The 23,635-nt window shown below is 49.5% G+C and overlaps 1 protein-coding gene across 1 annotated transcript in view; it reads right to left on the reverse strand.

Moving 5' to 3' along the window:
• The window catches only part of col12a1b (collagen, type XII, alpha 1b), a 106,938-nt gene that overhangs the window by 72,874 nt on the left and 10,429 nt on the right, over positions 1–23,635 (reverse strand). Inside the window, 12 exon segments of the mRNA XM_056428878.1 lie at positions 771–1,037; positions 1,639–1,908; positions 4,706–5,254; positions 5,611–5,889; positions 12,340–12,942; positions 13,718–14,002; positions 14,148–14,321; positions 18,192–18,356; positions 19,331–19,594; positions 20,080–20,139; positions 21,356–21,499; positions 23,104–23,220. Coding sequence (XP_056284853.1) covers positions 771–1,037; positions 1,639–1,908; positions 4,706–5,254; positions 5,611–5,889; positions 12,340–12,942; positions 13,718–14,002; positions 14,148–14,321; positions 18,192–18,356; positions 19,331–19,594; positions 20,080–20,139; positions 21,356–21,499; positions 23,104–23,220 — 3,177 coding nt within the window.

Genomic DNA, 23,635 nt, shown 5'->3' on the forward strand with positions numbered 1-23,635 from the left:
GGCGACGGGACTCGGTAACGTTCGAGGCCCGAAACTGTGAAACGAGACGGGCGCTTCAAGCCGTTTTTTTACTTTTACATTTATTTGTTATTACTTTGTTTATGTTCAAATTTACAGAGAACATTTTGGTACGGTGTGATTTACTTTAAATATTTTGGATTTAATAAGCATCTAATAAACTGCCAAAATACAGACTGAGTCCTGCACACTGTTTGATCCCACGACCATGACAGCATCACATCTATTCAAGGCATTTCATCCAGAGCTTCTGATTGTTTTTTACTATTTTTAAACCACATTGAGACATTTTCTCATGTTTGTTTTCGCTGCTAATGTCAGAAACATGCTGTTCTCCTGCCGGCCACTAGGGGCGCCGCGCTGTATTACGTTGTTAACCAGCGACACATCCAGGACACAAAACCATCATTTAGTACACAGACTAAATGTAACAACTGCATTATGTTCACAAACTAAATAAAATTACTTAAATTAACAAATATTTGCTCGTCATGAACCATGAGGGTTAAAAATAAAAGAATATAAGTGGTTATGTTTTATCAGAAAAGAAGAAAATACGTCAAAATCAATTATTGTCGTATAGACTCATTAAAACAACCTTCATTACTCAAATGATAATTATATTGTTGTGTTGTAGCATTTAAAATGAATATTTGTCATTAAACATTTAAGCTCCTCCCCCTCGGGGAGCCTCAGCCGTCTGTGGACGCTCATGAACTGTCACTTAATTTCTTAATGATGGACCAACGTACGTGTGGTTCCTACTCCTTGCCTTGCTTTTCCTTCCCCGCGCCTGTCGACGGGGAGCAGGGTGATGGTGTAGGTGGTGGTGGGCTGCAGGCGCCTCATGAGGGTGGAGGTGGCCGTCCCGGAGATCTTCAGAGTCACTTCTTTCCCTCCGCCCACGGGGGAGTACTTCAGCCGGTAGTGGGCCACGCTGCCCGGCGGCGGCGTCCACGAGACCCTCATGGTCCGCTCCGTCTCGTGAGACACCGTCAACTTCTGCCCGGCAACAGAGGCTGAAAATAAATAATGAGTTCTTCTTTGTATTTCATGTGTTTGTACTCGACTGAAACTAGAATAAAATCCTCTCTGCTGCTCTAGTGAGAGGGAGGAGCCTCCTCTCTGCTCTCCTTAGAGGGAAGAGCCTCCTCTCTGCTCCTCTACTCAGAGGGAGGAGCCTCCTCTCTGCTCTCCTTAGAGGGAGGAGCCTCCTCTCTGCTCCTCTACTCAGAGGGAGGAGCCTCCTCTCTGCTCCTCTAATCAGAGGGAGGAGCCTCCTCTCTGCTCTCCTTAGAGGGAGGAGCCTCTTCTCTGCTCCTCTAATCAGAGGGAGGAGCCTCCTCTCTGCTCCTCTACTCAGAGGGAGGAGCCTCCTCTCTGCTCCTCTACTCAGAGGGAGGAGCCTCCTCACTGCTCTCCTTAGAGGGAGGAGCCTCTTCTCTGCTCCTCGAGGCTCTGACTCTACTCAGGCTTCAGCGTCGACTCTCACATATAGAAGAATGTGTGCACGTTTGTGTGCATGTAGAATGTGTGCACGTAGAATGTGTGCACGTAGAATGTGTGCACGTAGACTTGGAGGTTAAAGACTACAGTAGCAGCGAGCTGCTGGCGTCTCACCGTCAGTGGTTTCCTGTCCCGTGATTGGCTCGCTGTCCCGGTGGTGGTAGGCGGCGACCACAGAGACCCGGTACAGGGTCTCCGGGCTGAGCCCGTCCAGCACGGCGTGGGTCACGTCCCCCGGCACCGTTTTCTCTCCGGTCTCACCCGAGACCGGCGACCGCCATCGGACTCGGTACGTCTTCACGTCGCCGGGCGCCGCCGTCCAGGTCGCCGAGAAGCTGGAGTCGGTCACGCCGCCGGTGATCAGGTTCCTGGGGGGCCCCGCCTCTGGAAAAACACACGCCACAGCGGCTGGGGGTCAATACGCGTCTCCTAGAGTTCGGGAAGCGTTTTTATTTGGAACCATACTGGTCCCAGTGGTCCCCATCCTGGTCCCAGTGGTCCCTGTGGTTCCCCGTCCCAGTGTAGACCCTCTGGCTCATTGCTTTGTGTAAACTCGTTGACACCCTTTGGTGCAGCGCCACATCAGAGGAGAAGAGCCGCCTCGGTCAATGAGCAAGGCAGCAACACAGCCAGAGGCAGAAAGTCATAGAACCAGCGAATGTTCTGAGTCACAAGTCAAGAACAACGTTGGGCTCCCCTCCAAACTGTGATGGATCGGTCCGGTGCCCTTGCGGCTCCCTTCCTCTCTGGCCTCGTCTAAAAGATGCAAAGCGGTTCCTGAAATGTTCCCAAGGAGTCCACCAAGGAGTCCACCAGGGAGTCCACCAGGAAGTCCACCAAGGAGTCCACCAAGGAGTCCACCAAGGAGTCCACCAGGCAGTCTACCAGGCAGTCCACCAAGGAGTCCACCAGGCGGTCTACCAGGCAGTCCACCAAGGAAACCACCAGGCAGTCCACCAAGGAGTCCACCAGGGAGTCCACCAGGGAGTCCACCAGGAAGTCCACCAAGGAGTCCACCAGGCAGTCCACCAAGGAGTCCACCAGGCAGTCTACCAAGGAGTCCACCAAGGAGTCCACCAGGGAGTCCACCAGGAGGTCCACCAAGGAGTCCACCAAGGAGTCCACAAGGGAGTCCACCAGGGAGTCCACCAAGGAGGCCACCAGGGAGTCCACCAGGAAGTCCACCAAGGAGTCCACCAAGAGGTCCACCAAGGAGTCCACCAGGAAGTCCACTAAGGAGTCCACCAAGGAGTCCACCAGGAAGTCCACCAAGGAGACCACCAAGAGGTCCACCAAGGAGTCCACCAGGAAGTCCACTAAGGAGTCCACCAGGGAGTCCACCAGGGAGTCCACCAAGGAGTCCACCAGGGAGTCCACCAGGAAGTCCACCAAGGAGTCCACCAAGAGGTCCACCAAGGAGTCCACCAGGAAGTCCACTAAGGAGTCCACCAGGGAGTCCACCAGGAAGTCCACCAAGGAGTCCACCAAGAGGTCCACCAAGGAGTCCACCAGGAAGTCCACCAAGGAGTCCACCAGGGAGTCCACCAGGAAGTCCACCAAGGAGTCGACCAAGGAGTCCACCAGGGAATCCACCAGGAAGTCCACTAAGGAGTCCACCAAGGAGTCCACCAGGAAGTCCACCAAGGAGTCCACCAAGGAGTCCACCAGGAAGTCAACCAAGGAGTCCACCAAGGAGTCCACCAAGGAGTCCACCAGGGAGTCCACCAGGAAGTCAACCAAGGAGTCCACCAAGGAGTCCACCAAGGAGACCACCAGGAAGTCCACCAAGGAGTCCACCAAGGAGTCCACCAGGGAGTCCACCAGGGAGTCCACCAGGGAGTCCTGGTTCATGTCAGGCTTTGGGGTCGGGTCCAAACGAGAGTAAAGTGTGGAGTTAGGGAAGCCGCAGAGCCTTGAAATACATATTTATGTTATGTCTACGGATGTCGTCGGACGTCTTCCGGACCGTTCCATTGTTTGAATGTTTAGGGATGAACAAAAAGTTTACATCCAGTAGTTTGAATCTGCTGGTTTCTGGCAGGACAAGAGTTTTCCATCTTGTGGTCATAAACAGAAAGTCTTGTGCTCCTTCCAGAAGCTTCTACTGTACAAGAGGACCAGAGAGCTCACTGGACTACGGGAACGAGGCCTGCAGCACCAGAGATGTCCGGGGGGCCCTGAATGCAACACTTTAGAAACCAAGGAGATCGAAGGCGAGCAACAGAAACACAAGGAGACTAAACAGCGGCGGTGAGTCCGGCCTGCCGGCTCCTCGTGGGCCACATTCCTGTCTGTGGGCCACAGAGCTCCAGCAGGTGAGACCAGCACAGGGTCAGGTCCACCACAACACCAAAAACCTCTTGGGGTACTTTACTCACACCTGGCAGCTGATAGCTCCTTCAGGTGCAGTCCTGTCCATTTGGGACAGCCAGTGAAGAGACGGAAGAAGAAAAGCCTCAACGCAAAGCTGCGTTCAAAGACATCCGGAGTCTTAAGAGTTCTGGTTCATCGCTGCAGAACCCGACAAAGAGAGAGTCTTAAAGCCGGAGCTCCTCACTTGTCTCTTCAACCACTGAAGACCCGCAGACCGCCAACCAATGGACCCGCGACCCATCTGTGAACCAACCCAGCGGTTTACAGAAGAAGATCTGCTGGAGACCCAAGTGACGGTGCCTTAAAGGGACAGTACACGCAACAACTCGCTGGAGTTCTGTGTCCAAGCAGAAAATCGCGAGGTCGGCAACAAAAGCTCTGAAAGCTTCAATGACCCGATCTGAAGCGCCCAGAACTCAGTGATGGACGCCAGGACGCACGCCGGTGTCCTCGGCCCGAGGTGGACCGGCCCCGAGGTGGACCGGCCCGTTGCAGAGGACCAAGTCAGGCTCACAACACTTCAGCGTAATGGTGACTTGTATTTTTATGCACTTTATGCTGGTCGTATCATTTAATTACGTCATATTTATTGCAACAAATTTATTACGGCAAATTTATTACGTAATTTGTATTTTGTCAATTTTATTACGTCATTTTTATAACGTCATATTTATTACATCATGTATATTATAAAGCATAGACTTCTATACAGTCAGAGGAGTCGCCCCCTGGTGGTCAGGAGAGAGAATGCAGCTTTAACACATGAAGCATAGACTTCTATACAACCAGAGGAGGAGAAGGACCCTACCTTTGAGAGTGGAGCCCTGCCCCTCCAGGGCGTCGCCCGGGCCGGAGGGGTACCGTGCGCTGACGGAGACGTGGTACTGGGTTCCCGGCTGCAGGTTCTTCAGGGCGGCGGTCCTGCTGTCGCCCTTCACCGTCACTTCCTTCGCGGGGCCGCCGGCGGACGGTTTGAACGCCACGCGGTACTGGAGCACCGTTCCCGGGGCCGGCTCCCAGGAGACCTTCATGGAGGACGCCGTCTCGTCGAAGACCCTCAGGTCGCGAGGGGGACCTTCACCTTCTGTGGTGGTGCCGTAGGTCTGCATCGGCGCTCCGGGGCCGGACCGGTACTCGGGCGCGACGGTGACCCGGTAGGTAGTTCCGGGCCTCAGCTCCTGCAGCACGGCGCTGGTCTCGGGGCCGGCGGTGGTCGTCTCCAGGCTCGAGCTCTCGGGGCCGGCCGGGTCGTAGGTCAACCGGTAGCGAGCGACGTCTCCCGGGGCCGGCTGCCACGTCACCCTGAAGCTGCCCGGCGTCTCCTCGGAGACCCTCAGGAAGGACACGGGGCCCAGCTCTGAGGGACGGGGGGGGGAAGCTGCGTTCACAACAAAGCGCTGCCAATGACACGAATTGCGCGTTGGGAATATTCGCCTCAAGTTGAAAAATTCGGCCGAATCAGAGTTGAGACTTTTAGATATATATATATATATATTTATATATACATATATATATATAAATATACCACAGAGTAAAGCCACAGAGATAAGCCCCACCCCCTCTAAGACCCCCCCTCTCTCAGGCGCGAATGATGCAAATAAGCCACAAATAGTCAAGCGAGTAAACTCCCGTGAGTAAAGCGTTCAGAATACTCACAACGCTTTGCGTGTGAACGCGGCTTCAGTTCTCGATGGCGCCTCGAGGTCAACATACCTTCTGTGGTGGTCTCGAAGCCGGTCACGGGCAAGCTGTCCCCCTTGTCGTACTGGGCGTGGACGTTGACCTCGTAGCGGGTGAGCGGGACGAGATGTGGCAGCACGGTGTCGAGCGTGGCCCCGGGCACAGACATGGACACGTAGTGGTCGTCCTCTTCGTTCGCCGGCTTGAACTTGACCAGGTAGGACTCCACGTCAGCGGCGTCGATCTCCCAGGTGGCCCGGAAGCTCCTGGTGTCGACCTCTGAGAAGGTCAGATCCCTGGGTTGGGTCAGGCCTGGGGAGAGAGGTCGGAGACGCTTTTTAAAAGAGCAGCCGTCACCAAGTGCCTCACGGTAAGAGACAAAGGAGCGAATACAAGAGACTCAACATCAACTCGTTTCAGAAGCTTGTTCTCTGTGTCCACAGATCCCATGTCCGACGGGTCCAAAAAGAGGATTCTAATGGAGCACATGAAGAAACTCTGACAAGAGATTTTAATCCAACAGGAAAACTCCTCTTCCTACTTTCGTTGGCTTTAAGGCCACATTTACACATAGCCGGGTATTTACAGAAACGAATATATCTGCCCCTCCGTTTTCAAAAATAACGTCGTACACACAAGGTCGTTTTCAAAAAAGTTTCTGTTTATATGAACTCGATAAACGCCGGGGCGCCATCATAACTATGCCAAGCCTGTAGTCGGCAGTGTAACGAGAAGGATAAAGACATGCAAGCCAAATTCTCAAAACCAACAACAACTACGAAAAACACGACCAACTTCCTTTTCCTTTAGAGAGTAAATATGGCGCGAGGTTCATTTGTATGGACAGACAGCGAAGTGGAGCTGCTGCTTCGAGTCGCCTTAGATTATAAGGCAAATAAATGTGGATTGGGAATCATGCCAAACTAAATATAGGGATATGTTGGCATTGTTCTTCGAACAGTACCCGTCCGAGACCTCCGAGGAGTATCCTCATCTCAAGGAGGAAATAACTCGGGCGCACCTGACAACGAAAATGAAGGCAGTCAGAGGAAAGCACCGGAATGCAGTCGACACTGGACGTAGGAGCGGCCAAACTAACTGTAAACACAGGACGCTCACATGACGTGAAGCATTTTTAGTCGCATACTGTGACGTTTGACAACCTAAAACTCCGTTTGACCTAGTTCACACGCAAACACAAAAACTGAGTTTTCAGAAATCTCCACTTTGGCCGGAGTTTTTAGAAATGATCGTTTTCCGTGATAAAACCTCAGTTTTTGTGTAAATGAAAGGCCAAAACGCATGAAAATATGCGTTTTCCCATCGTGTAAACGGGGTCTAAGCCTCTTAATTTACGGGGTGACATGAGGGGAACATGTGATTCAACGAGGACTAACATCCTACATCTGAATGTCACTCGGAAGAAATACTAAACACAAGCATAAACTTGTGTATCCATAAATTACCAGACACTTGGGTTATTTATTATCTATTGAGTACAAAGACTACGAGAAGGTTTCCCCGTGTTGATTTAAAGCACCAGATGTCATGTCTGCGGGTGTCCTGCTGTGGTTTGTGCTCCACGGGTATCTTTCATGTTTACAGACCGTCAGAAGCTCCTTTCATGCTGGAGCCTGAATGCATCCTGACACCAAACAGACGACTGTCATTCACACCAAGACGCCAACAGACATGTCTCACCGGAGATTCAACTCATCAGACCCATTCAGGGACCTGCAAGAGACTTGTGTACTTTGTAACGTGACTCCCTACAGTGACTGTATCGTAACTCTGTACTGTTACTATGTACCGTGACTCTGTACCGTGACTCTGTACCGTAACTCAGTACCGTGACTCTGTACCGTGACTGTACCGTGACTATGTACCGTAACTCTGTACTGTTACTATGTACCGTGATTCTGTACCGTGACTCTGTATCGTAACTCTGTACCGTGACTCTGTACCGTAACTCTGTACTGTTACTATGTACCGTGACTCTGTACCGTAACTCTGTACTGTGACTCTGTACCGTAACTCTGTACTGTTACTATGTACCGTGACTCTGTACCGTAACTCTGTACTGTCACAACATGATGGCGCGGCTGTGTCCAGACGCCGTCGAGGTAGCTCCGCGGAGATTGTGCGCTCTTTTAGTTTTTGTGTTTATTTTTAATGTTTTCTTTGCCACAAACACATCGGCACTAACAGCATACGACCACAGCACACTTTTGGACATAAACTTTTGCGCAAAACAAGGGTTTTTGTCCACTTTTTCCATCGATCCAGCGTGGCCGGCAGAGATCGTACGAGCGAACCACATCAACAACAGTGGAGCCGCTACTACGGGGAGACGAAAACATCGAGGAAACGGGCGGAATTCGGAACAGACTGAGAGTTCAAGCCCACCGCCCACCTCTGCCCAGCATCCTTCTTGCTAACGTCCAGTCTCTGGAAAATAAGATGGATGATGTTAGGGCAAGGATCAGATTCCAACGGGACATGAGGGACTGTAATATCTTTTGTCTGGCGGAAACATGGCTGACCCGCTGGTGCGGATCGAGTCATATGCCCAACCGAGTCCTTCTCTGTTTTCCGTGCAGACAGAACGGAAGAGTCTGGTAAATCTAAGGGTGGAGGGGTTTGCTTCATAACTAACAACATGTGGTGCGACCCCAAGAACATTAAGACTCTTTCTCGTTCCTGCTCGCCGAACCTGGAACATCTGACGATCTCATGCCGTCCATTCTACCTTCCCCGGGAGTTCAGCTCGGTCATCACCACAGCCGTCTACATACCACCACAAGCGGACACCGACGTAGCACTATCGGACCTACATGATGTGTTATGTCGGCATCAGAACAAGTATCCCGACGCGGCTGTGGTGGTGGCTGGGGACTTTAATAGGGCTAACCTAAAAAAAGTCATGCCGAACTTTCACCAGCACATTACGTGTGCTACCAGAGGGGAAAGAACGTTGGACCACTGCTATACGCCATTCAAGAGAGGCTACAAGGCTGTCTCTCTCCCTCCGTTCGGAAAATCAGACCATGCCGCCATTTTTCTGCTTCCGGGGTACCGGCAAAAGATCGCGCGGGAAGCGGTAGTGACGAGGAACGTGAAGCGGTGGTCTGACCAATCAGAGGCTGAGCTACAGGACGCTCTGCGTGTCGTCGACTGGGACATGATCCAATCCAGTTCCAGTGACGTCAGCGAGTTTGCGGAAGTAGCAATGAGCCTCATAGCAACGCTAACGGACACCATCGTCCCCACGGTAAAAGTTAGGGTCTTTCCTAACCAAAAGCCGTGGGTTGATAGATCCATCCGTGAAGCTGTGAACGCCCGTACTGCTGCCTATAACTCCGGTCTTGTATCCGGCAACATGGACGAGTACAAGGCAGCGGTCTATGGACTGAGGAGGGCGGTGAAGGAGCCAAAAGGAGGTACCGAGACAGAGTGGAATCACAGATGGAGCAGCGCGACACCAGGCGCCTATGGCAGGGGCTACGGACTATCACAGACTACCAGAGCAGACCCCGCGCTATGGTGAGTGCCGACGCATCCCTAGCGGACGACCTGAACTCATTTTATGCACGGTTTGAGGCTAGCAACAACAGCGCTAGCTCGCCGCTAACAACAACACCGTTAAGCGTAGCCGAGGTGAGTTCTACTGCTGGGGATGAACACACACTCTCTGTGACCGAGCACAGTGTGAGGAGGGCTCTGTTGACGGTGAACACCAGGAAAGCTGCAGGTCCAGATGGCATATCTGGGCGAGTACTGAAGACCTGTGCTAACCAGCTAGCTCCAGTGTTCACCACAATATTCAACCTCTCCTGGCTGAGTCCGTGGTCCCCGCCTGCTTCAAGAGATCCACTATTGTCCCTGTGCCCAAGAATGCTTCTCCAGCATGTATGAATGACTACCGACCGTGGCCCTCACCTCGGTGGTCATGAAATGCTGAGAGGCTGATAAAGGACTACATCTGCGCCTTCCTCCCTTCCTCCATGGACCCGCTGCAGTTTGCTTATCGCCCAAACAGATCCACGGATGATGCTGTCTCCCAGGTACTGCACACCACACTCTCTCATCTGGACAGCCAGAAGGGGGGCTATGTGAGACTGCTGTTCATTGATTATAGTTCAGCTTTCAACACCATAGTCCCATCGAGACTGGCCGGCAAGATGAATAAGCTGGGAGTGAACACCCCCTGTGTGCTTGGATCCTGGACTTCCTGACCGCCAGGCCACAGGTGGTCAGGTGGGCAGACACACCTCAAATCCCTCACCCTGAACACAGGATCCCCAGGGTTGCGTCCTCAGCCCCCTACTGTACTCCCTGTACACACATGACTGTGTGGCCAGGTTCAGCTCAACACCATCATCAAGTTTGCGGATGACACAGTGGTGGTGGGCCTGATCTCCGACAACGACGAGAAGGCCTACCTGGAGGAAGTTGCTGATCTGTCACTCTGGTGCCAGGACAACAGCCTCCTCATGAATGTCACCAAAACTAAGGAGCTGATTGTGGACTTTAGGAGGGTACAACAACAGAGGACGTACTCACCACTGGGGATTAACGGGACTACTGTGGAGAGGGTGAGCGGGTATAAATACCTGGGAGTCCACATCACCGAGGATCTGACATGGTCAACGAACACAGACACTCTGGTGAGAAAGGCAAGGCAGCGCCTCTACCACCTCAGGCAGCTGAGGAAATTTAAAGTTTCCCAGAGGATCCTTCAGTCCTTCTACTCTGGAGCTGTAGAGGCGTCCTGACAGGAAGCATCACAGCCTGGTTTGGCAACTGCTCCGCTCAGGACAGGAAGGCTCTGCAGAGAGTAGTGCGTTCGGCTGAACGCACTATTGGAACTACACTCCCCACCCTGCAGGACTTGTACACCAGGAGGTGCAGAACCAGAGCTGGCAGGATCATGAAGGATCCTCACCACCCCAACAACAGACTGTTTCAGCTGCTGCGGTCAGGCAGGCGCCTCCGTAGTCACGCTGCAAGAACAGAGAGACTGAGACGGAGTTTCTTTCCTCAGGCCATCAGGACTGTGAACTCCGACCTCACCAGGACCCCCACATAGACCCACACAACTGCCCCTCTTAGGCACACACACACACACACACACTTACTGTAAATATTGTGTTGTTTTTTATTGTAAATAGTGTGTACTTGTTGCCCTTGCACATTCCTGCTGAGCATTGCCACTTTCATTTCACTGCACACCCTGTGTGTGTATGTGACAAATAAAACATCTTGAATCTTGAATCTTGACTCTGTACCATAACTCTGTACTGTTACTAAGTACCGTGACTCTGTACCGTGACTCTGTACCGTAACTCTGTACTGTGACTCTGTACCGTAACTCTGTACCGTGACTCTGTACCGTGACTCTGTACTGTGACTCTGTACCGTAACTCTGTACTGTTACTATGTACCGTGACTCTGTACCGTAACTCTGTACTGTGACTCTGTACCATAACTCTGTACTGTTACTAAGTACCGTGACTCTGTACCGTAACTCTGTACTGTTACTATGTACCGTAACTCTGTACCGTGACTCTGTACCGTGAATCTGTACCGTGACTCTATATAATAACTATATAATTGAGAATCTGGTGTGAGTCACACTCTGCTGGCAAACCTTAAAGCTCCTTTTGGCAAAGTAAAGGAATGATTAATATTCCACGCTCGGCGGGTGAACCGTCGTTCTGCGAGCGGCTCCTCCGCCTGTTTAAACTTGACTACCAGATGTTCGGGGGTTGGCGAGCGATTTCGGCACAAAGAATGCATTCACACAGTCTTTCAGTCATCTGGAGCTCCGCGTTTAAACAAAGACATCTCCGCTGCAGACACTATTTGACCCACTTCTAATATTTCCACATGCAGGAAGTCACTCTGCCCTCGAGAGATCAAAAGGTGGACATGTGTTGAACACATTGAGGCGAAGAGGAGGGTCGAATGAAACGAAAACGACTTGGAGGAGTGACAGGAGGGTAATGGTGCACATGTGGACGCTCCGTATCCTGTTAGACACGACGTGTTACTGCTGCAGGAAGTGCTGCTCTGATCACTATCGATGTTCTGAACCGTAACAGCTGACTGGTATGAAAGAGAAATCGTGTCAAATTAATTTGAGTCTGATGAAAAGCATTCATCAATGTTCATAGTGAAATACAGATGAATTAACTATTTTAAAAGCAAAACAAGGGACTTTCTTTTTAAACAATTGACATGTGGAGGATTTTCTTTTTCGCTATAATTGGCCTCAATAAGCCGAAAAACACGTCACAGGACGGTGCCACTGTATTAATGGCTTTTTTTTATTTATTGAAAAAACAGAATATTTTATTTTTATCCAAAGAACATTTCAAACAAACACCTGAAACAAAATCCATTTTAAGTCTTCAGCTAACTTAAAGAACAATTAATTAAATGTGTTTCATAAACCTGAAGAGAATAAACTCTGTGTTTCATACATCTGTGTTCATGCTAAGCTAGCGTGTGACGTAAAGGATCCGAAGTAAAAATAACTATTCTCACTACTGAACTATCTATAATAGGAGAAACTCCCAAACAACATACAACGTGATTCACAGTTTCAGACGCAATCCAACTTGAGTTCAAACCAGGAGGAAACAGCCAACATTTATACATTTTATTACAACTTTCACCCAGAAAGAACCAGAAAATACCTCATCGCGTTACCGCAGTCTACTTGTCTTCTCTCTCGATTTGTGACAATTTGTTACTCACGTCTCTGGTTGATGACGCTGTGTTCCTGCTCGATCCTCAGGCAGATGGACTGCGTGAGTTCTTTGGAGATCCTCTGGAAGGCATCGAAGTCCTCCACGGTGTACACGTGGGTGTCCGCGGGCTCGTTGGCGATGGCCTCCAGCTCCGTCCGCACGGCGTTCTTCACGCCCACGGCGAAGATCTCCACGTCGGCGCTCCGCAGCCGGGTGGCCGGCTCCTGGAAGGCGTCGGACGACTTCCCGTCGGTGAGGAGGATGTTGACGCGGGGAACGTTGGGCCGCGCCCCTCTGGAGGTCTGGAAGATCTTCTCCCTCACGTAGTTCATGGCCCTGCCGGTGTTGGTGGAGCCGCCGCGGTACGGGAACGTCCTCACGGCCTTGACCATGGCGTTGAGGTCCTGGTGGGTGTTCAGGTAGAACTCTGTGTGGGGGTCCCTGCTGTACTGGACCAAGCTGATCTGGACCTTGTCTTGCCCGATGTCGAAGGTGGTCACCAGCACCTCCAGGAAAGCTCTCACTTTAGCGAAGTTAGCCAAACCGATGCTGTAGGAACCGTCGACCAGGAGGACGACGTCGGCTTGGACGTCCACGCCGAGAGAGCACTCTGTCGGGAAGAAGGAGGCGGAGCTTTAAATGACCAACAGCACAGTCTACTACCTCCAAGAGAGTTGACTTAGAGAGGAGGATAACACAAGAAAAGAACTCTGTATCTCCAAGATTCAAGTCATACATGTTGGTGTGTTAGTGGAGTCATAAGCTTCATGAGCTGCATGAGCTTCATGAGCTTCATATGCTTTATGAGCTTCATGAGCTTCATAAGCTGCATGAGCTTCATGAGCTTCATGAGCTGCATGAGCTTCATAAGCTGCATATGCTTTATGAGCTTCATGAGCTTCATGAGCTTCATAAGCTGCATGAGCTTCATGAGCTTCATGAGCTTCATGAGCTGCATGAGCTTCATGAGCTTCATAAGCTGCATATGCTTTATGAGCTTTATGAGCTTCATGAGCTTCATGAGCTGCATGAGCTTCATGAGCTTCATGAGCTTCACTCTACAAGGCTGCATTCAACCTGCAGTGGATGACCTCATGATATCATTCTCAAAATCACCAAATCATCCTCAACACGTGGTCGATATGTTCTTGAGCATTGTGAGGCGTCTCCTCGTCAATAAGATCTGAACTCAGAGAATATGTGAACCTTTAGCAGGGGTTAGTGGAGCTGATGAGGATGAGTTAGTATTGGTTCATGATGGTTCATTGGGAAGAGAAACAGATGTTTGTCACATCCGGCTCAGACACAGGAGCAAACCTTATGATTCAAGGTAAGGGAGGAGCTGGCGCTGTATTGGCGGCGTACTGAACGGTCGGGCTGCTCACCCATCGAGACTTTCACCGTCTTCTGCATGATGGCGACCGGCTCGCTGGCCATCAGGCCGCTCAGGGCGAACAGGCTGATCTGGTACTCCGTGTCCGGAGAGAGGGATTTGACCACCACCGAGGTCTGGCTCGGGCCCACGTAGAGCTCCTGCTGCTTGGTGCCGGGCATCATGGGAATCATCTTCAGCTGGTATCTGGAGAGCTCTCCCATCGGGGCGGCCCAGGTCAGCCGCATGGACTTGGAGGTCACCTCCAGGGCCTGCAGGCGGGAGGCCGGCTCGACCGCTGCAGGAATCAATTCATATTTAGCAAGCAGGCATTTAAATGAGAGCGGCATCCATCTCCTCCTCCAACTCCGGAGGGCAAAGAAAGCAGACGTGCGGCGGCACAGAGGCTCCGCCCTCCTCGCCGCCACGTGTTCACGGCTCACCTTCTTCACCGCCGACGGGCGCGGAGAGCTGCTCGGCGGCGGCGGCGCACAGCCGAGCGACGAGCTCCTTCTGCACGGTCCGGATCTGGTTGAAGTTGGCGACGTTGAAGACGTGAGCGCGGTGCGGCGCGGACGCCATCAGCCTCATCTCCTCTGCGTCCGCCTGCTGGACGCCTGGAGAACAACACGAGGTCATCGAGAGCGCACCTTCAAAAAGAGTCAACTGAGATGGAAGCAGCGCCCTGACTGTACCTGAATGCACCTGAGTGTACCTGACTGTACCTGAATGCACCTGAGTGTACCTGACTGTACCTGAATGCACCTGAGTGTACCTGACTGTACCTGAATGCACCTGAGTGTACCTGAATGTACCTGAATGCACCTGAGTGTACCTGACTGTACCTGAATGCACCTGAGTGTACCTGACTGTACCTGAATGTACCTGACTGTACCTGAATGCACCTGAGTGTACCTGACTGTACCTGAATGCACCTGAGTGTACCTGAATGCACCTGAGTGTACCTGACTGTACCTGAATGCACCTGAGTGTACCTGACTGTACCTGAATGCACCTGAGTGTACCTGACTGTACCTGAATGCACCTGAGTGTACCTGACTGTACCTGAATGCACCTTAGTGTACCTGAATGCACCTTAGTGTACCTGAATGCACCTGAGTGTACCTGACTGTACCTGAATGCACCTTAGTGTACCTGAATGCACCTGACTGTACCTGACTGTACCTGAATGCACCTTAGTGTACCTGACTGTACCTGAATGCACCTTAGTGTACCTGACTGTACCTGAATGCACCTGAGTGTACCTGAATGCACCTGAGTGTACCTGACTGTACCTGAATGCACCTTAGTGTACCTGAATGCACCTTAGTGTACCTGAATGCACCTTAGTGTACCTGACTGTACCTGAATGCACCTTAGTGTACCTGAATGCACCTTAGTGTACCTGACTGTACCTGAATGAACCTGAGTGTACCTGACTGTACCTGAATGCACCTTAGTGTACCTGAATGCACCTGACTGTACCTGAATGCACCTTAGTGTACCTGACTGTACCTGAATGCACCTGAGTGTACCTGACTGTACCTGAATGCACCTTAGTGTACCTGACTGTACCTGAATGAACCTGAGTGTACCTGACTGTACCTGAATGCACCTTAGTGTACCTGAATGCACCTTAGTGTACCTGACTGTACCTGAATGCACCTTAGTGTACCTGACTGTACCTGAATGCACCTGAGTGTACCTGACTGTACCTGAATGCACCTTAGTGTACCTGAATGCACCTTAGTGTACCTGACTGTACCTGAATGCACCTTAGTGTACCTGAATGCACCTTAGTGTACCTGACTGTACCTGAATGCACCTTAGTGTACCTGACTGTACCTGAATGCACCTTAGTGTACCTGACTGTACCTGAATGCACCTTAGTGTACCTGAATGCACCTTAGTGTACCTGACTGTACCTGAATGCACCTTAGTGTACCTGACTGTACCTGAATGCACCTGAGTGTACCTGACTGTACCTGAATGCACCTTAGTGTACCTGACTGTACCTGAATGCACCTTAGTGTACCTGAATGCACCTGACTGTACCTGAATGCACCTGAGTGTACCTGACTGTACCTGAATGCACCTTAGTGTACCTGACTGTACCTGAATGCACCTTAGTGTACCTGACTGTACCTGAATGCACCTGAGTGTACCTGACTGTACCTGAATGCACCTGACTGTACCTGAATGCACCTGAGTGTACCTGACTGTATCTGAATGCACCTTAGTGTACCTGAATGCACCTTAGTGTACCTGACTGTACCTGAATGCACCTTACTGTACCTGACTGTACCTGAATGCACCTGAGTGTACCTGAATGCACCTTAGTGTACCTGACTGTACCTGAATGCACCTTAGTGTACCTGACTGTACCTGAATGCACCTGAGTGTACCTGACTGTACCTGAATGCACCTTAGTGTACCTGAATGCACCTTAGTGTACCTGAATGCACCTTAGTGTACCTGACTGTACCTGAATGCACCTTAGTGTACCTGACTGTACCTGAATGCACCTGAGTGTACCTGACTGTACCTGAATGCACCTTAGTGTACCTGACTGTACCTGAATGCACCTGACTGTACCTGAATGCACCTGAGTGTACCTGACTGTACCTGAATGCACCTTAGTGTACCTGAATGCACCTTAGTGTACCTGACTGTACCTGAATGCACCTTAGTGTACCTGACTGTACCTGAATGCACCTGAGTGTACCTGACTGTACCTGAATGCACCTGACTGTACCTGAATGCACCTGAGTGTACCTGACTGTATCTGAATGCACCTTAGTGTACCTGAATGCACCTTAGTGTACCTGACTGTACCTGAATGCACCTGAGTGTACCTGACTGTACCTGAATGCACCTGACTGTACCTGAATGCACCTGAGTGTACCTGACTGTACCTGAATGCACCTTAGTGTACCTGAATGCACCTTAGTGTACCTGAATGCACCTGAGTGTACCTGACTCTACCTGAATGCACCTTAGTGTACCTGAATGCACCTTAGTGTACCTGACTGTACCTGAATGCACCTGACTGTACCTGAATGCACCTGAGTGTACCTGACTGTACCTGAATGCACCTGAGTGTACCTGACTGTACCTGAATGCACCTTAGTGTACCTGAATGCACCTTAGTGTACCTGACTGTACCTTAGTGTACCTGACTGTACCTGAATGCACCTGAGTGTACCTGACTGTACCTGAATGCACCTGAGTGTACCTGACTGTACCTGAATGCACCTGAGTGTACCTGACTGTACCTGAATGCACCTGAGTGTACCTGAGTGCACCTTAGTGTACCTGAATGCACCTTAGTGTACCTGACTGTACATGAATGCACCTTAGTGTACCTGACTGTACCTGAATGCACCTGAGTGTACCTGACTGTACCTGAATGCACCTGAGTGTACCTGAATGCACCTGAGTGTACCTGACTGTACCTGAATGCACCTTAGTGTACCTGACTGTACCTGAATGCACCTGAGTGTACCTGACTGTACCTGAATGCACCTTAGTGTACCTGACTGTACCTGAATGCACCTGAGTGTACCTGAATGCACCTTAGTGTACCTGACTGTACCTGAATGCACCTTAGTGTACCTGACTACCTGAATGCACCTGAGTGTACCTGAATGCACCTGACTGTACCTGAATGCACCTTAGTGTACCTGAGTGTACCTGAGTGTACCTGACTGTACCTGAATGCACCCGAGTGTACCTGAATGCACCTGAGTGTACCTGACTGTACCTGAATGCACCCGAGTGTACCTGACTGTTCCTGAATGTACCTGAGTGTACCTGAGTGTACCTGAATGCATCTGACTGTACCTGAATGCATCTGAATGTACCTGAATGCACCCGAGTGTACCTGAATGCACCTGAGTGTTCCTGAATGTACCTGAGTGTACCTGAGTGTACCTGAATGCATCTGAATGTACCTGAATGCACCCGAGTGTACCTGACTGTACCTGAATGTACCTGAGTGTACCTGAATGCATCTGACTGTACCTGAATGCATCTGAATGCACCTGAGTGTACCTGAATGCACCTGAATGCATCTGACTGTACCTGAGTGTACCTGAGCGTACCTGAATGCACCTGAATGTACCTGAGTGTACCTGAATGCACCCTTCTGTAGCCCTACTCATGGTTGACTCAGTGGTTTTCTACCCGTGACCCGTAGAGGAGGATCTGTTGTTATGCTGTTATTGAACCGCCGGCCCTCCTTATCACCATGGCGACGGCCCACTTCTGTTCCTGCGTCCTCAGGTGGTGGAAAGTCTGACGGGCGTCACACCTGCCGGCGCTCGTAATGCGCGTGACTCTTCTCTCGTTCTTCTCTTCTCTCTTTCTTCTCCTCTCTCGTTCTTCTCTTCTCTCGTTCTTCTCCTCTCTCGTTCTTCTCTCTTCTCTCGTTTAAAAGTGTTTGAATGCGAATGGAAAGCGTTCGCCGAGGAATGTCGTAAACCCACCGAGGACAAAGACCTCCACCCCGGCGCTCCGGAGCTGCTCGGCGTGTCGCTCCACCGGATCCTCGGACTTGCCGTCCGTGACGACCAGCAGCACTTTGGGGAAGTCCCTCCGGGCGCCGGCCTCCTCGGTGAAGCCGTTCCTCAGGATGAAGTCGAGAGCGTCGCCTGCAGCAACGAGAACACGTCAACGTCTCCGACCACACCGACTTATAAAGATCGAGAGGAGAACCCGCCTCGGACGCTGAATGCTTCAAAAGACACTTTAGTCTCACTTTAACATGTTGTGAGCAAGAGTCATACGCACGGTGACCACCGGGTGGCCAGCACTTTACCAGGGCTTTCAACCAAAGTTCCATTTCGGGAAATCTCGATGTAAAACAAGAAAAAGTGATAAAATGTCGGATTTAAACAAACAATGAGAGTTCCAAAGCTTACAGTTTATAACCTTAAATTAAACAACTAAATGAGACGATAGTTTAGATTAAAAGAATAAACATTTAACTCTTTTCAGTTGAGGTGCGTTCACTTGCAGCGCGGAAAATGTGAGTATTGAGAGCGTACGCCGGCTTACATGTAGAGCGTCTTATTTTGAAAGCATATTCATTATTTAAAACTCAGCGTAAATTAACATAATGAATTCAACACATTTACAGGATTTTTCAAATCTTTTTGAAGCTTTAAGCCAAATGTCCATGACAAACTGAACTCTCAGTATAAACATGAAACATTGAGAAAATGTTGCGTATCGAGAGCGTATGCCGGCTTATATTTTGAGCGTCTTTCTTTAAAAAACATTTATTATTTCAAACTCGGCGTAAATGAACTCGTGATTATAACACATTTCCATGACTTTTTCCAAACTTTTATGATTTAAGTTTCTTCCATGACTTTTCCAGGCCTGGAAATGAGCATTTTAAAATTCCATGACTTTTCCAGGTTTTCCATGAGCGTACGAACCCTGCTAACATGAATGACGCTCGTGAAGTAAAATCTACATATTTTCTAGGGGCAAATGTTTGCCTCTTTCACAAACAACAATAAAAGCTAGTAGATTGAAAAACTTGTCAATAGAAACTATATTTTGAAAGTGTTGCTCAGAGTTCAGCAGAGTGAGGACATGAAGGACATCGTGGGCGTACCCGTCCTGCTGTCTCCGCCTTTGTACGCCAGCGAGCCGACGGCGGCGAGCAGCTCCGGGCGGCTCAGATGCCGCTTGAGGGGGAACTCCGTCCGGGCGTCGCCGCTGAACTGGACCACGCCCACCCGGGTCCGGTCCGCCCCGATGTGAAAGGCGCCGGCCGCCGTCGAGATGAAGCTGCGGATGTATTTGAAGTTGGACCGGCCGACGCTCCAGGAGCCGTCCACCAGGAACACCACGTCGGCCACGGCGCCGGGAGAGCATTCTGGGTAAAAAGAGGGGCGATAAATACTCAGATCGATGTTATTTACGACTTCTTGAAGTTTGCAATGTGACAAATGAATGTCAGTTTCACTCCAGCAACTATTTATTCATGATAACTTTAAACAATTTCATCTAAATTGTCAAATAGAGGAGGAGAAACGTTTTCATGCCAACTGAAAAAAGAAGGTAGAGTCTAAACACGACTGTTCAAGAGTCTGGGGTCACTAGAAATGTCCTTATTGTTCAAAGCTCTGTTATTCAATGAAGATACATTAAACGCAGGCATCACCGAACCCATGACCGAACGCTTCAGAGGCTTCTGGAAGGGTCTAGTTGTGATCACTGCTGTCCAATGGGGTGCGTTGTTACGGGAGGCGCCTCACGCTTATGGACACCAACAGCCAGAGGGAGGCGGTGGGGGGGGGGGGGGAAGTCGAGCGGTGACCCCGACGTCAGATTGGGGTTTAGAGAAACAAAAGGACTCACTGACGGGATCGGTAGCCTCTGGTCTCCTGGACGATCCTCTCGTGTCCACGCTCGACTCGACTGAAAGACAACATGAGATCCACATCACGATGTCTCCTCGGCTCAACCGCCTGCTTTAGAGCCGTCACTGGCGCTGGAGTTCAGCCAATGGCGGACGACTCAAACTGGACCCAACTCCTCTTTTCTTTCCATACATGAGATTTCAATTCTCTCATCGGAGGTTTTCTTTTCTTGCACAACGAACATGCAGTAGGAGCTTCCAGTTGGCAGACAGCACCACGTTGATGTCATTGTTTCCAACCAATAACTCAGGGAACTCTCCAGAGCCGGAGCGTTCTTCAGACCGTCGTGTTTGTTTGTTGCGCTGCCAAGCGGGCGTCCTCGCCACGCCGCCGCCATGACAGACAGCTCGTGTCTTTAATTGGCTGCAGATGCTGTTTCCTTGTCCTATCTTAGCCGTAGATTTCATGCATTGATCTGTGATCAGAATCTGTTGGGCATGAAGCTGCCGAGGACCTCGCTGAGGAGGAGGATTCACACGTTTAGAGACTCAATGAAATCAATTAAACTTTCTTTGTCTTGTGAGACATCGTGGTCATCTTGAGACCCCTTGAGATGTCCACCAGGGGCGACTCCTCTGGTTGTATAGAAGTCTATGCTTCATGTGTTGAAGCTGCATTCTCTCTCCTGACCACCAGGGGGAGACTCCTCTGGTTGTATAGAAGTCTATGTGTCATGTGTTGAAGCTGCATTCTCTCTCCTGACCACCAGGGGGCGACTCCTCTGGTTGTATAGAAGTCTATGCTTCATGTGTTAAAGTTGCATTCTCTCTCCTGACCACCAGGGGGCTCCTCTGGTTGTATAGAAGTCTATATAGTGACTCTACTTCTCTTGATGTATTCCCTCAGTAAACATTGTAAACTTGAGTTTATGTCTCAGTCTCTAGTTCCAAGTCTTCTTCTATACAGCATGATGTCATCATTTATACTTTATGGTCATTTAGAGTCAGACCATAGAGCAGGGGCTTTAGGGGCGGGGCTACAAGGTGATTGACAGGTCAACACCAGAGATTTCTACAGTGTCTGTTCATTGGTTGTAAAACAATAACATGGCAATGGCCGTAATCCAAGATGGCGACAGCAGTTTCCGTCACATGACCAGAAGAACAGCTCAGAAATGGCGTCATTTTCTCACCTCAACGACATTTATGTGATAACATCATTAAAAAATGACCAGCTGCAGACAAACAAATGTGCAACCGCACTCGGTAACTCACGGGTGAGCTGGCCGGAGACGGGCCGACTCTCCTCTGACCCGGCGTATGAAGATATCGTTACGACATAATCCACATCTGGAGTCAGGTCTGAGATGGAGCTCTTAGTCGCAGATGCAGGCAGAGTAAATTCTTTCGTTGGTTCATCTGCAAGAATGCAAAACAAAAGTCAGAGGGAAGCCATTAGGAAACTATTGCATTACTTCATAGCTCCAAGAGTCAAAACAGAGCTTCAGAAAAACCTGATTCTGACTGTTGACCTGAGGACTGGAAGAGCCGTGTAAACACCATGATTCATGAAGAATGAAAACTTTCCGCATCTCTGAATCAAAACACATCATTTACCCTTGAACACCAAATTCTTCCATTAAATCAACTTATCAAAAAGATTAAATAGTGAACATATGTTGACTCTACGTGTTGAGGTATTCTCGCAGGTTTACATCCTTATTAATGTGAATAAACCCAATACATTTAGACAAACTACAGTATACTTACAACTTAAGTCCTTACCTGGCCTCAATTATGACAACTACAAACAATTAAAGACACTGAACTATCTTTGTGGTTCATGTCGTCTCACGTTGAGGGCACAACATGTTGTAGGTATGTTATCTAGTGGCTATAATGTGGTTACATTTAACTTAAAGTCTCAATTTAGATTATTATCAGGCATTTTGATCAATCGTTGAAATGGGTCCTAGACAAGCTAACGTTATTCCTGACAGTTAAGTTTACCTGTAAGTTAATACAATTAAAATAACATTAGTTCTGTTAGTTACTTTTTTAATATAAGTTAATAAACTTAACATTTTTACTGTAGTCAGTTAAAAGTTATTAAAATGAAAACTAACGTTAGTTTTGGTAGTTAAGTTTATCTGTAAGTTAATAAAATGAAAGTTTTTAATTTTGTCAGTTAAGTTTACCTGTAAATTAATAAAATTAAAACTAGCCCGTTAACTGGGTCAGTTGGCTAAGAGGTATCTGATAAGTGTTGAATGTAAATTAGTCAACAGAACTAACCGTTACACTTTGCAGTTCTTGAAGTATGAGCGCTAGCGTCGGTTCTGTGTGTTCGGTACTTACATTAGCTAACGCCGCATAGCATACTCCTGGATTAAATGTCATTATGCAAGCTAACGTAACATTTCTCTGTGTTAAATTAGCTAATTTACATGAAAGCTACTCATGGAAGTTATTAAATATACAAGAGACTTTAGGTTAAGCTAATTAAGTTAGCTAACCGGGTGCTGGCTAACAGTAAATACTTTAGCTAACGGTAGTTCTGTACTTGAAGCTAGTTTAGCAACGGCAGTTACCGGGTAGGGTAGTATATTTAGTAGTATACATAAATATCCATTGAATAACACTTAATAAATCACCATTGTACACTGTTGCGTATCCTTACAGCTAAAGCTGGGAGGACACGCCCCCAGAGACACGCTCTGTCAGGTGGCTGTTGTTTCATCTTCAGAAACCTTCTCAGCTGTTTGATGAACTCCGATGTGACGCCTCCGCTAAGCTAACGCGGCCCTTTGTTTCCTTTGCAGTCAGGATGTTTGGGTAGTTTCTCCGGCCTTTCTTTTCTTCGTATATCATTACAGCTCACGCAGCCGAGACGTGCGTCTGCAGAAACCTTCCGATAATTGCGGGGAGTGTTGAGGCTTGCCGACTGATGCCTAAAGAGAGTTTATGACACTTGTAATGTTTGGGCTTGGCAGGACATAACTCGCCGGTTCCACGAGACCCACCTGTGTCTGAGGTCACTCGTATCCTGTAGCCCTGGATCCTGGACGGCGGCTCGCTCCAGAGCATCTGCACCGTGTTCTCATTTAAAATCTTAAACCTCAAATCTGTCGGCGGGTCGACTGTGAAGAGAAAGAAGCCGGCTCAGTTAATCGTGCAGCTGGAGGAGGCGGCCGCATCGTAACGTGAGGAGGACGAGACAAAGGAAAGGATTTCCCCAACAGGCAACACTTCCAGGGAGAAGCTTGACGAGTTCCCTGTTGGGACCAACAACACCAAGCAAACGACAGACGTGAGGAGCCATTTAGAGGAACACAAATGACCACAACACACTGAGACAGCTACACAACAACAACAACTTCCTCCAGTCGAGAACATTCAGCGGGAAACACAAACAGGGCCGATGAGAATTGTGGTGATTTTTTTGTCCGTGTGTACGGAATCAAAGAGAGGCCATTTTGGATTTAACGATTTGAGCTTTCAAAACTTTGAGTCGTGTCCGAAATGATTTTTGATTATTGGATTTTGAACAAACAA

Source organism: Pseudoliparis swirei, chromosome 12 (assembly GCF_029220125.1).
Source record: "Pseudoliparis swirei isolate HS2019 ecotype Mariana Trench chromosome 12, NWPU_hadal_v1, whole genome shotgun sequence".
NCBI classification, from domain to species: domain Eukaryota; kingdom Metazoa; phylum Chordata; class Actinopteri; order Perciformes; family Liparidae; genus Pseudoliparis; species Pseudoliparis swirei.